Source organism: Vulpes vulpes, chromosome 10, assembly GCF_048418805.1.
Source record: "Vulpes vulpes isolate BD-2025 chromosome 10, VulVul3, whole genome shotgun sequence".
Classification (NCBI taxonomy): domain Eukaryota; kingdom Metazoa; phylum Chordata; class Mammalia; order Carnivora; family Canidae; genus Vulpes; species Vulpes vulpes.
In genome coordinates this window covers 16,366,185-16,381,194 of record NC_132789.1, presented here as the reverse complement: position 1 = coordinate 16,381,194, position 15,010 = coordinate 16,366,185, and the positions used below count along the sequence as shown (strand labels likewise).

Here is a 15,010-nt window from a genome sequence, read left to right as displayed (position 1 = left end):
AGTCACAGAGAGAAAGAGAGAGAGGCAGAGACACAGGCAGAGGGAGAAGCAGGCTCCATGCACCGGGAGCCCGACGTGGGATTTGATCCCTGGTCTCCAGGATCGCGCCCTGGGCCAAAGGCAGGCGCTAAACCGCTGCGCCACCCAGGGATCCCTGTGATGCTGAATTTAATCGCCTGGTTAAGACAGTAACTGCTCTGTCTCTACTGTAAAAGTCATCAGTAATCTGTGGAATGAACACTTGCCCTAGGAACCATTTGATACTAAAAGCCCTTTGCTTTCCATGACCACCTTCTTAAACTACTTCCTGATCAGTCATCACATCTGGCTGAGTAAGATAAATTAATGTCACTCCTTCTCTGGAACCCAGAATAGGGGTTGGGGGATGTCCTGCATTCAGGACCTGTGGTCGCAGGAAGTTGATAAGAGTCCCCTGATAAGCTAATGTATCAGAACTGAGCAAACATGATGGAATAAAGAGGGGGGTGAAAATTGCTCAAAGGAGCATCCTGGGAAGCAAAATGGGGGGCATCCTAGAGAATCCACATTGATTAAGAACTTCAAGAGGAGGGATCCCTGGGTGGCTCAGCGGTTTAGTGCCTGCCTTTGGCCCAGGGCCTGATCCTGGGGTCCCGGATCCATCCAGTCCTGCATCAGGCTCCCTGCGTGCAGGCTGCTTCTCCCTCTCCCTATGTCTCTTCCTCTCTCTGTGTGTGTCTCATGAATAAATGAATAAAATCTTGAAAAAAAACTTCAAGAGGAGCCAGAAGTGCTACCCAGAGGCTAAAATTTCAATATAAATATCCTTTTTTATTTTTTTTTTAATTTTTATTTATGATAGTCACACACACAGAGAGAGAGGCCGAGACATAGGCAGAGGGAGAAGCAGGCTCCATGCACTGGAAGCCCGACGTGGGATTCAATCCCAGGTCTCCAGGATCACGCCCTGGGCCAAAGGCAGGCACCAAACCACTGTGCCACCCAGGGATCCCTAAATATCCTTTTTTAAAAGATTATTTATTTATTCATAAGAGACACAGAGAGAGGCAGAAACACAGGCAGAGGGAGAAGCAGGCTCCCTGTGGGGGAGCCCGATGTGGGACTTGATCCCAGAACCCCTGGATCACGCCCTGAGCCAAAGGCAGAGGCTCAACCACTGAGCTACCCAGGTGTCCCAATATAAATATCCTTGGTGGGGGCCTGCCTGGGTGGCTCAGTTGGCTGAGTGTCTGCCTTCGCCTGGGTCATGGCCCAGCTGGGTCATGGTCCTACTCAGGGGGGAAGCCTGCTCCTCCCTCTGCCTCTGCCTGCTACTCCCCCTGCTTATGCTCTCTCTGTCAAATGAATGGATAAAATCTTTTAAAAATAAATAGATAAATAAATAAATAAATACCCTTGATAATGTGGTTTAGAAATTCACCCCAACCATTTCTTTCCACCTTCGCTGATTGCCAAGATGGCTAATCAGGGTATTGAACCGGGTCTGGAGGAAACGAGATAGTGCTTCCCTGGCAAATTCTGTATTGATCAGAATGTCAGCTGATGCTCTGGTAAATACTGACCCATATGATGTGATGTGCGTGCGTGTGTGTGTGTGTGTGTGTGTGTGTGTGAGTGATTTCCTTAGAAATTAGAACAGCAAGTAAGTAAAATGGTGACTAATTTGTGGGCAAACACAAGAAAGAAAAGCATGAAAAAAATTTTAAATATATAAATAAAAAAAGACACCTGGGTGGCTCAGTGGTTGAATGTCTGCTTTTAGCTCAGGTCGATATCCGGAGGTCCTGGGATCAAGTCCCACATCCAGCTCTCCCGCTCCCCCCCCCCCAACCCCGGGGAGCCTGCTTCTCCCTCTGCCCATGTCTCTGTCTCTCATAAATAAATAAATAAAACCTTAAAAAGAAAGAAAGAAAGAACTTAAGAAAGAAAGAAAGAAAAGAAAGAAAGAAAAAGAAAGGCATGGAAAAACCACAGAAGAGATGAACAAATAGCTTAAGGAAAACAAAATAATGTTTTTATTTTTTAAAAGGGAAAAGTTTTAGAAAATCCATATGATATTTTGCTCTCAGGTCTACTGGAATCTTCTTTTGGCTGGATAATTTGAGTTGTGATGACTTTTTTTTTTTTTTAATTGGAGTAAAATATGATGTAAAACAGTAAAAAATAGGGATGACGCCCGGGATCGAGTCCCACATTGCGCTCCCTGCATGGAGCCTGCTTCTCCCTCTGTGTCTCTGCCTCTGTGTGTGTGTGTGTGTGTGTTTGTGTGTCTCATGAATAAATAAATAAAATCCTAAAAAAAAACAAACCATAAAATTAGCTGTTTGAAGGCGAATCTGTGTGATTTTAACATATTGTTTTCTGGGACGCCTGGGTGGCTGAGTGGTTGGGTGTCTGCCTTTGGCTCACGGTGTATCCTGGGGACCTGGGATTGAGTCCCACATCAGGCTTCCTGCAGGGAGCCTGCTTCTCCCTCTGCCTATGTTTCTGTGTCTTTCATGAATAAATAAATGAAATCTTAAAAAAATAAAAATAACATGCTGTTTTCTATTTCACCACTTAATTTTTTCTAATTATAAAATCACTGCATGTAATTTTGCATATAATATCCAAGCATTATATATATGAAGAGACTGTCAAAGATCCCTCCCACCATAAGCCCACTTTCACTACTAGAGGAGAAAGCCACAGGTAGGTGAGACTATTCTTCCAAATTATTCTACTCCTTTTTTTTTTTTTAATTTTTATTTATTTATTTATGATAGTCACATAGAGAGAGAGAGGCAGAGACACAGGCAGAGGGAGAAGCAGGCTCCATGCACTGGGAGCCTGACGTGGGATTTGATCCCAGGTCTCCAGGATCGCGCCCTGGGCCAAAGGCAGGCGCCAAACCGCTGCGCCACCCAGGGATCCCTTTTTTTTTTTTTTTTAAGATTTTATTTATTTTATTCATCAGAGACACACACAGAGAGGCAGGCTCCCTGTGGGGAGCCCGATGCAGGGCTCAATCCCAGGACCCCAAGATTACGACCTGAGTCAAAGGCAGATGCTTAGCCACTGAGCCACCTAGGTGCCCCTACACTGGGTCTTCTCATGGGATTAGAGGTCATGGAAAGCCACTGGGTTTTATTCTGGTGTCCTGAAGGACTTCAGCAGGTTGGTGAGAGACCCAGACCATGCCTTCCCTCCTAATTCAGAGATAGCAGGGCCTTCCTAAGGCTGTGTGTCCAAGCCAGATGGGAAGCTCCAACCTTCCAAAAAGCGGCAACGCAACCCTCGTACTCCCATTCACGAACCAGCCCATGGACTCTCAAGTTCTGGCTTTGAATCCTGACTTGACCACTTTGTACCCATGTGGCCACCAGCAGGTAACTTTATGAACCTTGGTTTCCTACCTATAAAATAGGCATGAACCAACCCCTCCTTGGATTTTTGCAAGGATTTTTTTTAAAGAATTATTTATTTATTCATGAGAGATACAGAAAGAGAGGCAGAGACAGGCAGAGAGAGAAGCAGGCTCCGTGCAGAGAGCCTGATGTGGAACTCGATCCCAGGACCTTGGGATCACAACCTGAGCCAAAGACAGATGCTCAACCACTGAACCAGGTGCCCCAGACTTTTGCAAGGATTAAATGAGATAATGTAAAAGACTTAACATGGTGCATCCCACATTTCAACCAATAAATGTTCCCAATAATAATTAATATAATAATGATCATATAATGATAGCTATTAATATGATTAATAATATTCACAGTCTTGATTCTGCAACTCTTTGGTGACTAGATAGATACCCCTAGATCTGTGTTTTTCTTTCCCAGCCCTAAAATCCCACTCCCATGATAATTAGGGCTTCAGTTTCTCAGCCCTTTTCTTGCATTTTTCTGGCTGTTGAAATGGCATAACAACCTTGGGAAACATATGTTTTATTATCTAGATTTTACAGTTACAGCAACAAAGCCTCAGAGTGGTCAAGGCACTTGCCTCAAACCACCCAGCTAAGTAAATATCAGACCTGCAACCTCACACACATTCATTGATAAGGAAACTGAGGCTCAGAAATATGAAGTCTCATGCCCAAGGTTGTACAGTTGGCAGGTGGCAGGGCAGGGTTTAAACTTTTGTCTGTCCTGCGACTCCTGGACCCTAAGGGTTTCCCCCAGAGGGCCGATGCTCCTGCGAAGATCCACCCTCTGAACTATCTGGGGATATAAGCAGGGGAGGCTGGAAGCTTTCATTTTTGCTGCCCTTACTCTGGGGCTCTCATATATTGGAAACACCAGCCAGCCCCTTCTTCTGGAATGCCCTTCTCACCGCTTGCCTCCCATTCACCAAAAACCAGGTCAGTGTTCATTCTTTTCCAGAAAATATTTCCAAGCTTCCCTTGAATTACTCTTAAGCAGCTGATTCCCCTTCATGTTCATGTCTGCAGTGTCATTTTTACAATGCAATCGTAATTTCATTTTTAAAATATCAACTCAGGGCAGCCCCAGTGGCGCAGCGGTTTGGCGCTGCCTGCAGCCTACGGTGTGATCCTGGAGGCCCAGGATCCAGTACCACGTCAGGCTCCCTGCATGGAGCCTGCTGCTCCCTCTGTCTGTGTCTCTGCCTCTCTTTCTCTGTGTCTATGAATAAATAAATAAAATCTTTAAAAAATAAAAATAAAATATCAACTCATTATGGGAATACATAAAATCCCATATATGGTTCAAAATTCAAAAGATTCAAGGGGCACCTGGGTGGCTCAGTCATTTGAGCCCCTTCCTTTGACTCAGGCATGATCCCAGGGTACTGAGATCAAGCCCACTGTTCAGCTCCCTGCTCCGCAGGGAGTCTGCTTCTCCCTCTGCCTCTCACCCAGCTCATGCTAGCTCTCTTTCTCAAATAAGTAAATAAAATCTTAAAAAAAAAAAGTTCAAAAGACTCAAAAAGGTATTTAGTGAAATCGCCTTCCCACCCCAATGGCCTGCCAGTTAACAGGAGTGTTTATATATTCTTACAGGTATCTCCAGCATATAGCAGCAGCTTATTAACAAATATATTTTTCACACTTTCCCCCACAAATGATACACATGTTACACACACTGTTCTTCTTTCTTTCTTTCTTTCTTTTTTTTTTTTTAGATCTTGGAGACTGTTTCATATTAGTACATAATAATCTTCCCGGATCTCTTTTGTGGCTGCACAGTTTCCCGTTGTAGGACCTTATGTAGTTTATTTAACCATTCCCCTGTGGATGGACATTTGGGTTGTTTCCAGTCTTTTGCTCTTAAAAACAGCACTGCAGGGGCATCTGGTTGGCTTAGTCAGTAGAGTGTGTGACTCTTGATCTTGAGGTTGTGAATTTGAACCCCATGTTGGGTATAGAGATTACTTAAAAATAAAATCTTGAAACAAAACAAAACAGCACTGTAGCTAAGACCCCTCTACTTGAGAGGTTGTTGTCAATCCTGGGAAACTCTGTGCATGGTGTGTGATTGAGCAGAGAGACTGGGGCTGGGGTTCTCATCCGGATGCAACTAACCCCACAGCCCAGGCAATATATCTCTTTATGCCTCAGTGTCCCAGCCTTTCCTTCTTTTTCTTTTTTAAGATTTTATTTATTTATTCATGAGAGAGAGAGAGAGAGAGAGAGAGAGAGAGAGAGAGGCAGAGATACAGGCAGAGGAAGAAGCAGGCTCCATGCCGGGAGCCCAACATGGGACTGAATCCCGGGTCTCCAGGATCGTGCCCTGGGCCAAAGGCAGGCGCCAAACCGCTGAGCCACCCAGGGATCCCCCCTTTCCTTTTTTCAAATGATATTTACGGAACACCTGCCATTCTAGACACTGGTGGAGAAGATAAGCCTGGCCTCTCTTCTCATAACACTGACATTTTATTGGGGGAGGGAGAGACAAATAATCAACAGATAAGCAAATAAACACAGAACACAATGTCAAAAGGTGAAAGTAAATAAAATAAGCTGGCATAAAGGGATATAGGGTCTGACATGGAGGTTGAGGGGTTGTAGATAGCATGTCCAGGATCCACAGAAGTGACTTGTGAAGTGAGATCTCAATGATGAGCAGGAACAAGAACTGGGAAGAACATTCCAGAAAGAGACTCACAGCTGTGATTTTATTTATTTATTCATGAGAGACAGAGAGAGAGAGAGGGGCAGAGACACAGGCAGAAGGAGAAGCAGGCTCCATGGAGGGAGCCCGACGTGGGACTCGATCCCGGGTCCCCAGGACCATACCCTGGGCTGAAGGCAGCACTAAACTGCTAAGCTACCCGGGCTACCCTGGACCATGTACATTTTTTTAGACATTACTTTGAGACCTGGCCATTCCACTCCTAGGTGACTACCTGAGAGAGATGATAACATATGTCCGCTCAAAGATTTCTCTATGAATATTCATAGCAGCTTTATTCACAGAGGCCAAAACTGGTGAAACAACCCAAATATCCATCAACAGGACAGTGGAGAACCTATACACAGGAGTTCTACTCAGCAATAAAAAGGAGCAAACTCTTGATACACATGACATGGATGAATCCTGTGAACATGCTGAGGCCTAAGAGGCCAGGCGTCCGCACACCCTGCAAAAAAAGAGAGCGAGAGGGATGCCTGGGTGGCTCAGCAGTTGAGCGTCTGCCTTTGGCTCAGGGTGTGATCCTGGAGTACTAAGCTCGAGTCCCACACTGGGCTCCCTGTATGGAGCCTCCTTCTCCCTCTGCTTGTGTCTCTGCCTGTCTCTCTGTGTCTCTCACAAATAAATAAATTAATCTTTAAAAAAAAAGCGCGAAAGAATACATATTGTATGATTCCATTTACATAAAAGCATTATAAAGTTAATGCAGGGGCACCTGGGTGGCTCAGTCGGTTAAGCAATTAAGCTCTACCTTTGCTCAGGTCATGATCCCAGGGACTCCCTGCTCAGCGGGGAGTCTGCTTCTCCCTCTCCCTGTCCCACCCCCACACTTGTGCTTTCTCTTTCAAATAAATACAATCGTGAAAAAAAAAAAAAGAAAATGAAAATGCAAATGCAAAGATAATCTATAGTCACAGAAAACAAATCAGTGGTTACCTGGGGCCAGCAGTCAGGGGACAGGGGATCAAAAACCAGGGACAAGAAAGAGCAATGGAATGTTCTGTGTCTTGATTGAGTTGGTGGTTACATGGGTATATCCATCTGTCAAAGCCCATTGAAATAGTACACTTGATTAGGTGTGTCTTATGTATAAAGGAGGACAGAGAGGATTGGGGATGACTTCCCAGTGTGCACTTGTCAACATGTGGGGATCTTAGCTGCCATGGGGACACTGAGTGTGGAGCAGCTTTGGAGGGAATCCAGCCCCTTTCACCCACAGAAGGACTGATAGTCTCTTGGGATCCCTCCTGCCCCTACAATTCTTGGTGTAAAAATCCCTCCCTTCCCAGGCAGATATGGAGTGTCAGTTACTGAGCAGAATCCTCACCATTGCCCCACCTTATGGCGGAGACTGGTAACAGGAGGTTGGGATTCCAGCTGAGGTCTCACTTTCTGTTCTATTGTCCAGTTTTTCCGGAGTGCTCCTCTGCCCCAGCTAGACTCCTTCAACTACCCTGTGCTTTTGAGGAGTGGATGCACATCAGGAAGTGTCCCAAACTCCATGAGTTTTGCTGTCACTGAGAACCCACTGTGCTGTAACTTACTATATATTTCTCTGTAAATGACTCACTTTTTAAACTTAGCCTCTTCCTAAACTATAATATTGTATTTTTAAAAGATTCTATTTACTTATTTGAGAATGAAAGCAAGTGTGAGTGAGAGAGAGAGAGAGAGCAGGAGTGAAGGGGCAAAGGGAGAAGGAGAAACAGGCTTCCCGACGAGCAGGGAGCCCGATGTGGGGCTCAATCCCAGGACCCTGGGATCATGACCTGAGCCGAAGGCAGGCATTTAACCAACTGAGCAACCCAGTCACTTCTTTAATATTGAATTTATTGAAAAACATCCCCATATAAGTGGACCTGCACACTTCCAACCTGTGTTATTCAAGGGACAGCTTTATTGGTTTTATGGGTTACTTAGGTATTTTTCTAACATATGTGAATATATAATTATTAAAATAAGAAATCTCCGCTTATATACCATTTATACATCTCTCATTCCCCTGGTGGTCCTGTACCACATCTGAGGGGATTTCTTCATGAGGTATTGTGTGCAAGTCAATGTGTATGAAATAATCGGTTATACATTTCTCTGGACACAGCTGGTTTGCACAGGACTTTGTCAACACCCAGCAAAAGAACCGACAGCAACAGTACACTTAACCTCTGAAACAGTGCTTCCACACCTAGGAACTGATCTCCAGAAAATAATTAAGGATGTACTTCAAGATTCTTTTTTTTTTTTTTTTTTTTGAGGGGAGGGGATTATGGACATTTTTTTTTTTTAAAGATTTCATTTATTTATTCATGGGAGAGGCAGAGGCACAGGCAGAGGGAGAAGCAGGCTCCATGCAGGGAGCCAAATGCAGGACTCAATCCTAGGACCTTGGGAATCACTCCCTGAGCTGAAGGCAGACGCTCAACCGCTGAGCCACCCAGGCATTCCTGGACACTTGATTTTAATCTTTTAGTTGATCTGTTTTTTTTCTAAATGTCTTCCTACCATGAACAACTACTATAAAGAAAACTTCCACGTCTATATTGTAAGCCCTGGAATTTACTTTTCTAAATCTTCCCCCTCCCCTTAATCCCTTCTGTCTTCCCAACGTCAGTCAGTGCACAGTTAAGACATGGTCTCTAGCTTCCTGAAGTCTAGAGTCAAGTATGAGACAGAGCTGCAAACGAGTGCACAGGAACTGTTTAATTATAATTGTCAGGAGTGCCTTCCTGGTGCTAAAAAAAGATCTTAATAACAGGGGCACTGCAGGTCAGGGCATGGTTTTCTAAGGAAATGGCTTTTGGGTCAAAATCCCCAAAAATAATGATGCCAGCTCACATTTAAAGCTGCACTGTCCCATAGGGTAGCCACTGGCCACATGTGGCTACTGAGCACTTGGAATGTGGCTAGTTAAACTGAGATGTGCTCTAAATGCAAAATATACACTGGATTTTGAAGACTTCACATGCAAAAAAAGTGAGAAATTTCTGATACTTTTTTTTTCTACTTGGATCTTTACTTTTTTTTATTAAAGATTTTATTTATTTATTAGAGAGAGAGAGAGAGAGCATGAGCAGGGGGAGGGACAGTGGGAGAGAGGGAGAAGCAGACTCCTGGCTAAGTGCAGAGCCCCAACATGGGGCTTGATCCCAAGACCCCATTCCATGACCTGAGCCAAAGGCAGATGTCCAAATAAATAAATAAATAAATAATAAACAAATAAATACATGTTGAAATGAAAGGGATGCTTGAGTGGCTCAGTCGGTGGCTTGGATTTCCTGCTCACCCAGAACTCTACTTCTTCCTTTCCCTCTGCTCTTCCCCCATCTCATGTTTGCACTTTCTTCTCTTTCCTCTGAAATAAATAAAATAAAAGAGGGGCACCTGGGCGGCTCAGTCGTTGACCACCTGCCTTCAGCTCAGAGCATGATCCTGGGGTTCTGGGATCGGGTCCCGCATAGGGCTCCACGCAGGGAGTCTGCTTCTTTTTTTCTTTTTTTAAATGAGAATTTTTTTTTTAAATTTATGATAGACATAGAGAGGAAGAGAGAGAGGCAGAGACACAGGCAGAGGGAGAAGCAGGCTCCATGTCAGGAGCCCGACGCGGGACTTGATCCCGGGACTCCAGGATTACACCCTGGGCCAAAGGCAGGCACTAAACTGCTGAGTGACCCAGGGATCCCCATGGGAGCCTGCTTCTCCCTCTGCCTATGTCTGCCTCTCTCTGTGTCTCTCATGAATAAATAAACAAAATCTTAAAATAATTTTTTCTGAAATGAGAGGGGCACCTGGTGGTGCAGTCAGTTGGGCATCTGATTCTGGGTCTCTGCTCAAGTCGAGATCACAGGGTCATGAATCCAGCCCTGTGTGGGCTTGGTACTCTGCTGTAGTCTCCCTAACACTCTCTCTCCCTCTGCCCCTCCCCCTGCAAACCTTCTCTCTGTCTCTCATAAGTAAGTAAAGAAATTAAAAAAAAAAACGTAAAGAAATAAAGATGAAATGAGAACATTTAGGATATATTGGATTAGATAAAATATATTAAGATTCATTTTACTTGTTGCTTTCTACCTTTTTATTTATTTTTTAAAAATATTTTATTTCTTTCTATACTTATTTAGAGAGAGAGAGGGAGAACAAGCAGGGGGAGAGGCAGAGGGAGAGGGAGAAGCAGACTCCCTACCAAGCTGGGAGCCCAATGTGGGGCTGGATCCCAGGACTTGGAGGTCATGACCTGAGCTGAAGGCAGATGCTCAAACATCCAAACCACCCAGGTGCCCCTAGAAAGTTTTAAATTACCTATGTGGCTTGCATTTTTTTTTTTTTTCTAGTGGATAGGGCTGAGCCAGAGAGCACTTATTGACAGCAAGGATTGTTCTGAGTACTAAATATATAGTATCTCATTTAATCCTACACTGACTCTGAAAGGTGGCTAGTATTCATCTTTCTGCAGAGGTGAAAATCTGAGGTGCAGGGAGTAAATGGCCAGAGATTCATCACCAGCAAGGAGTATAGCAGGGGTTTGAACCTGGGTAGGAGTCCCTCTGCCTAACCAATGTGCACTTAACCTCTACCTAACTCTACTGTGCTGGGACATCCATAGCCATCAGGGTGGAAGGAGCAGCACAGAGACATTCCACGGACTAGATGGGCCTCTGCTTTCTTGGTGGCTGTTTCCTTATCCTGGAAACTCTGAATTCAGTTTTAGCAGCGATGTCTGTCTGCCTTGTCAATGCAAGTTAATCTTCTTTTAAAAAAATCTACGATTATTGGTTTTTTTTAAAAAAGATTTTACTTATTTGTTCATGAGAGACACAGAGAGAGAGGCAGAGACAAAGGCAGAGGGAGAAGCAGGCTCCATGCAGGCAGGGAGCGCCATGTGGGACTTGATCCTGGGACTCCAGGATCACGTCCTGAGCCGAAGGCAGATACTCAACCACTGAGCCACCCAGGAATCCCAGGAAGCATACTTTTTTTTTTTTTTTAAGATTTTATTTATTTATTCATAGAGACAGAGAGAGAGAGAGAGAGGCAGAGACACAGGCAGAGGGAGAAGCAGGCATCATACAGAGAGCCTGATGTGGGACTCGATCCTGGGTCTCCAGGATCACGCCCCAGGCTGCACGCAGCGCCAAACCGCTGTGCCACCGGGGCTGCCCCCAGGAAGCATACTTATAAAGGTCCACTAAGCACTCTCTAACTCAGCCCTATCCACTAGAAACAAAATGCAAGCCATGTGTATAATTTTCAATTTCCTAGTAGCCATATTTAAAAAGATAAAAAGAAACAAGTAAAATTAATGTTAAACCTTCCCAGTATATCCTAAATGTTACTGTATCAACTTGTAATCAATATAAAAAAAATATGGCTCTGCTGACCCTTCCGTCTCCCCATTTTTACTCCTCACCTCATATTTCATGCTGCAAATTCCTTCTAGTCCTTCTAAGGCACCATGGCCTCTGTCTTTTCCATAGGCTTTGCAGCTGGGAATGGTGGAAGGCTATTCATCCTTCATACACGCCTATTTGCTCTTCTGCCTGCCTTTTTGGTCTGGAAACCCGAAGAAGGCAGGCATCATATCAATTTTATTCATCACTGTATCTCCAGCCTGAGTACAGCTCTTGGTACAGTGAAGACACTGTTAAATATCTCACCACTGAGTGAATTAATGAGTGACTTCACAACTGATCTTCTGTGTCTTCAATAAAACTGAACTTTCTGAGGAAAGGCACTATGGTTTGCTCTGTTCCAACTGTCGGCATAATGCACCAGTCATTCAGCAAATATATATTGAGCAGCACCTCCTCTATGCCACACACATACTAATGGACACGGTTTCTGCCCCACGTGCTTTTAGTCTAATAGGATGAGAGACATTTATCAAATAATCCCACCACTACATGTAAATTGCAGTAATGAGAAGTGCCTACAAAACAGAGATACATTAAAGGTGTTGGATGGCATGAGATATCGTGACTGCCCAGATGGGGAGCAGTCTTGGCTCTTGAATTTTAATACAAGAGAATGTGGCAGTCAGAGGTGAACCACTTGATTCTGCCTTCAATGATCTTGTACCCAGATCAAGGAATCGTGGCTTCCAGATACAGGGTTTTCAGGGCAAGGCTGCACTCTTCCAGGGTATCCCCAGCCTGTGGCTGAACACGATGGGGGTACTGGGGCTTGAACACTTCTGCCCAGTGGGCCTCCTCCAATGAGTTTTTGTTCTGGCACTCCCTGTTAGGTTATTTATCTTTGTCAGATCAGAGTCCTTGCCCAATCCTGCTTCTTCCCCTTTCTCTTTCATGGGCGTTAACTGCCCCACCCCCACCCCCTCTAACTCAATATCTGCTTCCTGGGATCCCTGGGTGGTGCAGCGGTTTGGCTCCTGCCTTTGGCCCAGGGCGCGATCCTGGAGACCCCGGATCGAATCCCACGTCGGGCTCCCGGTGCATGGAGCCTGCTTCTTCCTCCGCCTGTGTCTCTGCCTCTCTCTCTCTCTCTGTGACTATCATAAATAAAAATAAAAAATAAAAAAAAAAATCTGCTTCCTGGAGGACTGGAAGGGTCCTCCAAGACTTGACCTAGAGGGTCTTGGGATCTTGGGAGCTGGATTCCTGTGGGCAAGGAGACTTGAAGTTGTACTTACAGAGCATTTTTATGTAGAATGGACAAACTATCATCATCCTTTGCAAAGAGTGGGGAAGGGCTGATAGTAATAAATGCCTCTGAGAATTAATTTTGTTTTTTAAAGATTTAACTTATTTATTCATGAGAGACAAAGACAGAGAGAGAGGCAGAGACACAGGCAGAGGGAGAAGCAGGCTCCATGCAGGGAGCCTGACGCGGGACTTGATTCCGGGTCTCCAGGATCACACCCTGGGCTGAAGGCAGTGCCAAACCGCTGAGCCACCGGGACTGCCCTGAGAACTAATTTTGATAGTAGCTATGAAGTATCTGGCACTCAATGAATGGCAGCTGTTATTATTACCTGATTTTCGAGTGCACAGGAGCAGAGCCCCTCTGGGCTCTGGGGTAGCAGTGGGTGTTTCAGGAGACTGTGCCTGGCACTGGGTGTAATCGCCTTGAAGTTTTTCCTTGAATGCCTTACTAAGGTGGGTTCCCCTCTGCTCCGTGCAGAGTTTTGGAAAAGCCTCCCTTTAGGGAGGGTGGACATGTGGAACATTAAGGGATATACAACCTTGAAAGTATTGAATCTGGCTTCAAAGGCTGGATTGCAGGCTGCACCAGAGAGCGACCCCAAGAAAGGTCCTCCAGAGGTTCCTTGTTTTGCTTGGTACTGATTTGGGGTCCTCCTGGGAATGACCTACTGGGAGAGAGACAGACAAACTGGCGGACAAGCCTGAGTCTCCAGTGGATGAGTGGGTGACTGGTGGATGGACAGACGCCGGTCAGACTGAGATGTCGAAGCCGATGGGTCTGTCAGCCAGACAGTCAAGCATGTGACTTGGAGGCCGGGACTGACCGCAGGGCCCGCAGGTCTGGGAGCCTCCCGCCTGCAGGCTCGGCCGCGAGGGGGCGCCGCCGCCCCGCCCGGCCCGGCCCACTGCCTGCTGGGCGCGCGCTCGCGGCCGGCGGCGGGGCGGGGCCAGCGTCCGCACGGGGCGGGGCCGGCCGGCTCCCGGGGGCGCCCGCGGGCGGGGGGCGGGGCGCGCGTGCTCGCGGGGGCGGGGCGCGCGCGGCGGCGGCGCGTTCCGTTCCGGGCCGAGGCTCGCGGCGAAAAGTTGCGGGGCGGCGAGGAGCGGCCCCGGGACGGGCCGAGAGCGCGACGCCGAGCCGGCCCCCGGCGCCCGCGGCCCCGCCATGGACGACCTCGGTGAGTGAGCGGGCGGCCGGGGGAGGAGGCTGCGAGGGGCGCGCGGCCCCGGGCCTGGCGGGCGCGAGCGAGCGGCGGGGGGCCGCGGGGTCCGGCTCCGCTCGCCGCACGCCGGGCTTGCGCGGGGCGGGGGTCCCGGGCCAGGCCGGCCCCGCCGCGGTCCTCACAGCCGCCAGCGCCCGCCTCGGGTACGGCCGCGCCTGCGGACCCCGGACCCCGGACCCCGGACCTCGGAGCCCCAGCCGCCGGGGTCAGCTTGCACCCTGGGGACCTGCCGCCCGCCCCCCTCCCCCTCCCCGGGACCCCCCTTCCCAGCCGGCTCCCCCAGCCCCCACCTCACGGATCGACCGCCCACCTCGGGGGAGCAGCAGCTGCCTGCACCCCCGGGAGACCTGCGCCCACCCCGTTAAGGGCCCGACTGCAGGGGTAGCCCCTCTAAGCCCACCCCTTTCGTTTCGCAAGTTAGAGAAGAGCCTCCGCTGACCACACCCCCACAAAGGCAAGTTTCTCATCTGCCCCCATTAACCACCCCCCACCCCAGGTCTGGGCGCCCTTCGTCGCCGGTCACTCCATTTCGCCGGGTGCCTTGTCCAGTCTGGACCAGCCCCTCCCCTTTCCTATCACAGATCAGCCTAATCCTAGAAGAGTAAGCCGGGGAGACATGATCCCCCCCCCCCCCCACTCCCAGATTCTGGGGCAGCGCCAGGGGAGTGAGGTGGGAAGCGGGCCCCAGGGTATGGCCATCTCTGGACTTGCCCGGCTGGCAGAGTTCCTCCCACCCCCCAGCATCGAACCTTGCTGGAGGCCACACAGGTAAGGAGGACAGGATGCCCAGAACAGAGTTTTACTGTTTTCATGTTATCGGAGCTCCAAAACTACTCCTTTCAGTCCAGTCTTGATCTGGTGTTAGGACGGGGAAAAGTATCTCCTGGAACCTGACACTAAACCCAAGGGGGTTGATGCCAGGGTTCTAGGAATGCCTTGAATGGCCTGAACCCTAGAGTGAGAGGATTCACTCTTCACTGTCTCCCTGCCCTTCATGCCTGTA

General features: G+C 47.6%; 1 protein-coding gene across 11 annotated transcripts in view; it reads left to right on the top strand.

The window, feature by feature from the left end:
- PXN (paxillin) overlaps positions 1 to 15,010 on the top strand; it is a 66,216-nt gene that overhangs the window by 3,838 nt on the left and 47,368 nt on the right. For 4 of the 11 annotated variants that reach the window (XM_072722972.1, XM_072722971.1, XM_072722966.1 and 1 more), the window contains exon 1: positions 13,812 to 13,962. The exons of 4 other annotated variants lie outside the window; for them this stretch is intronic. In XM_072722972.1, coding sequence (XP_072579073.1) covers positions 13,950 to 13,962 — 13 coding nt within the window. In that variant the 5' untranslated portion in view covers positions 13,812 to 13,949. Of the gene's footprint in view, positions 1 to 13,811; positions 13,963 to 14,496; positions 14,776 to 15,010 lie in introns of those variants that run through there. 3 more of the 11 variants (XM_072722978.1, XM_072722979.1, XM_072722977.1) reach the window with 3 other exon arrangements.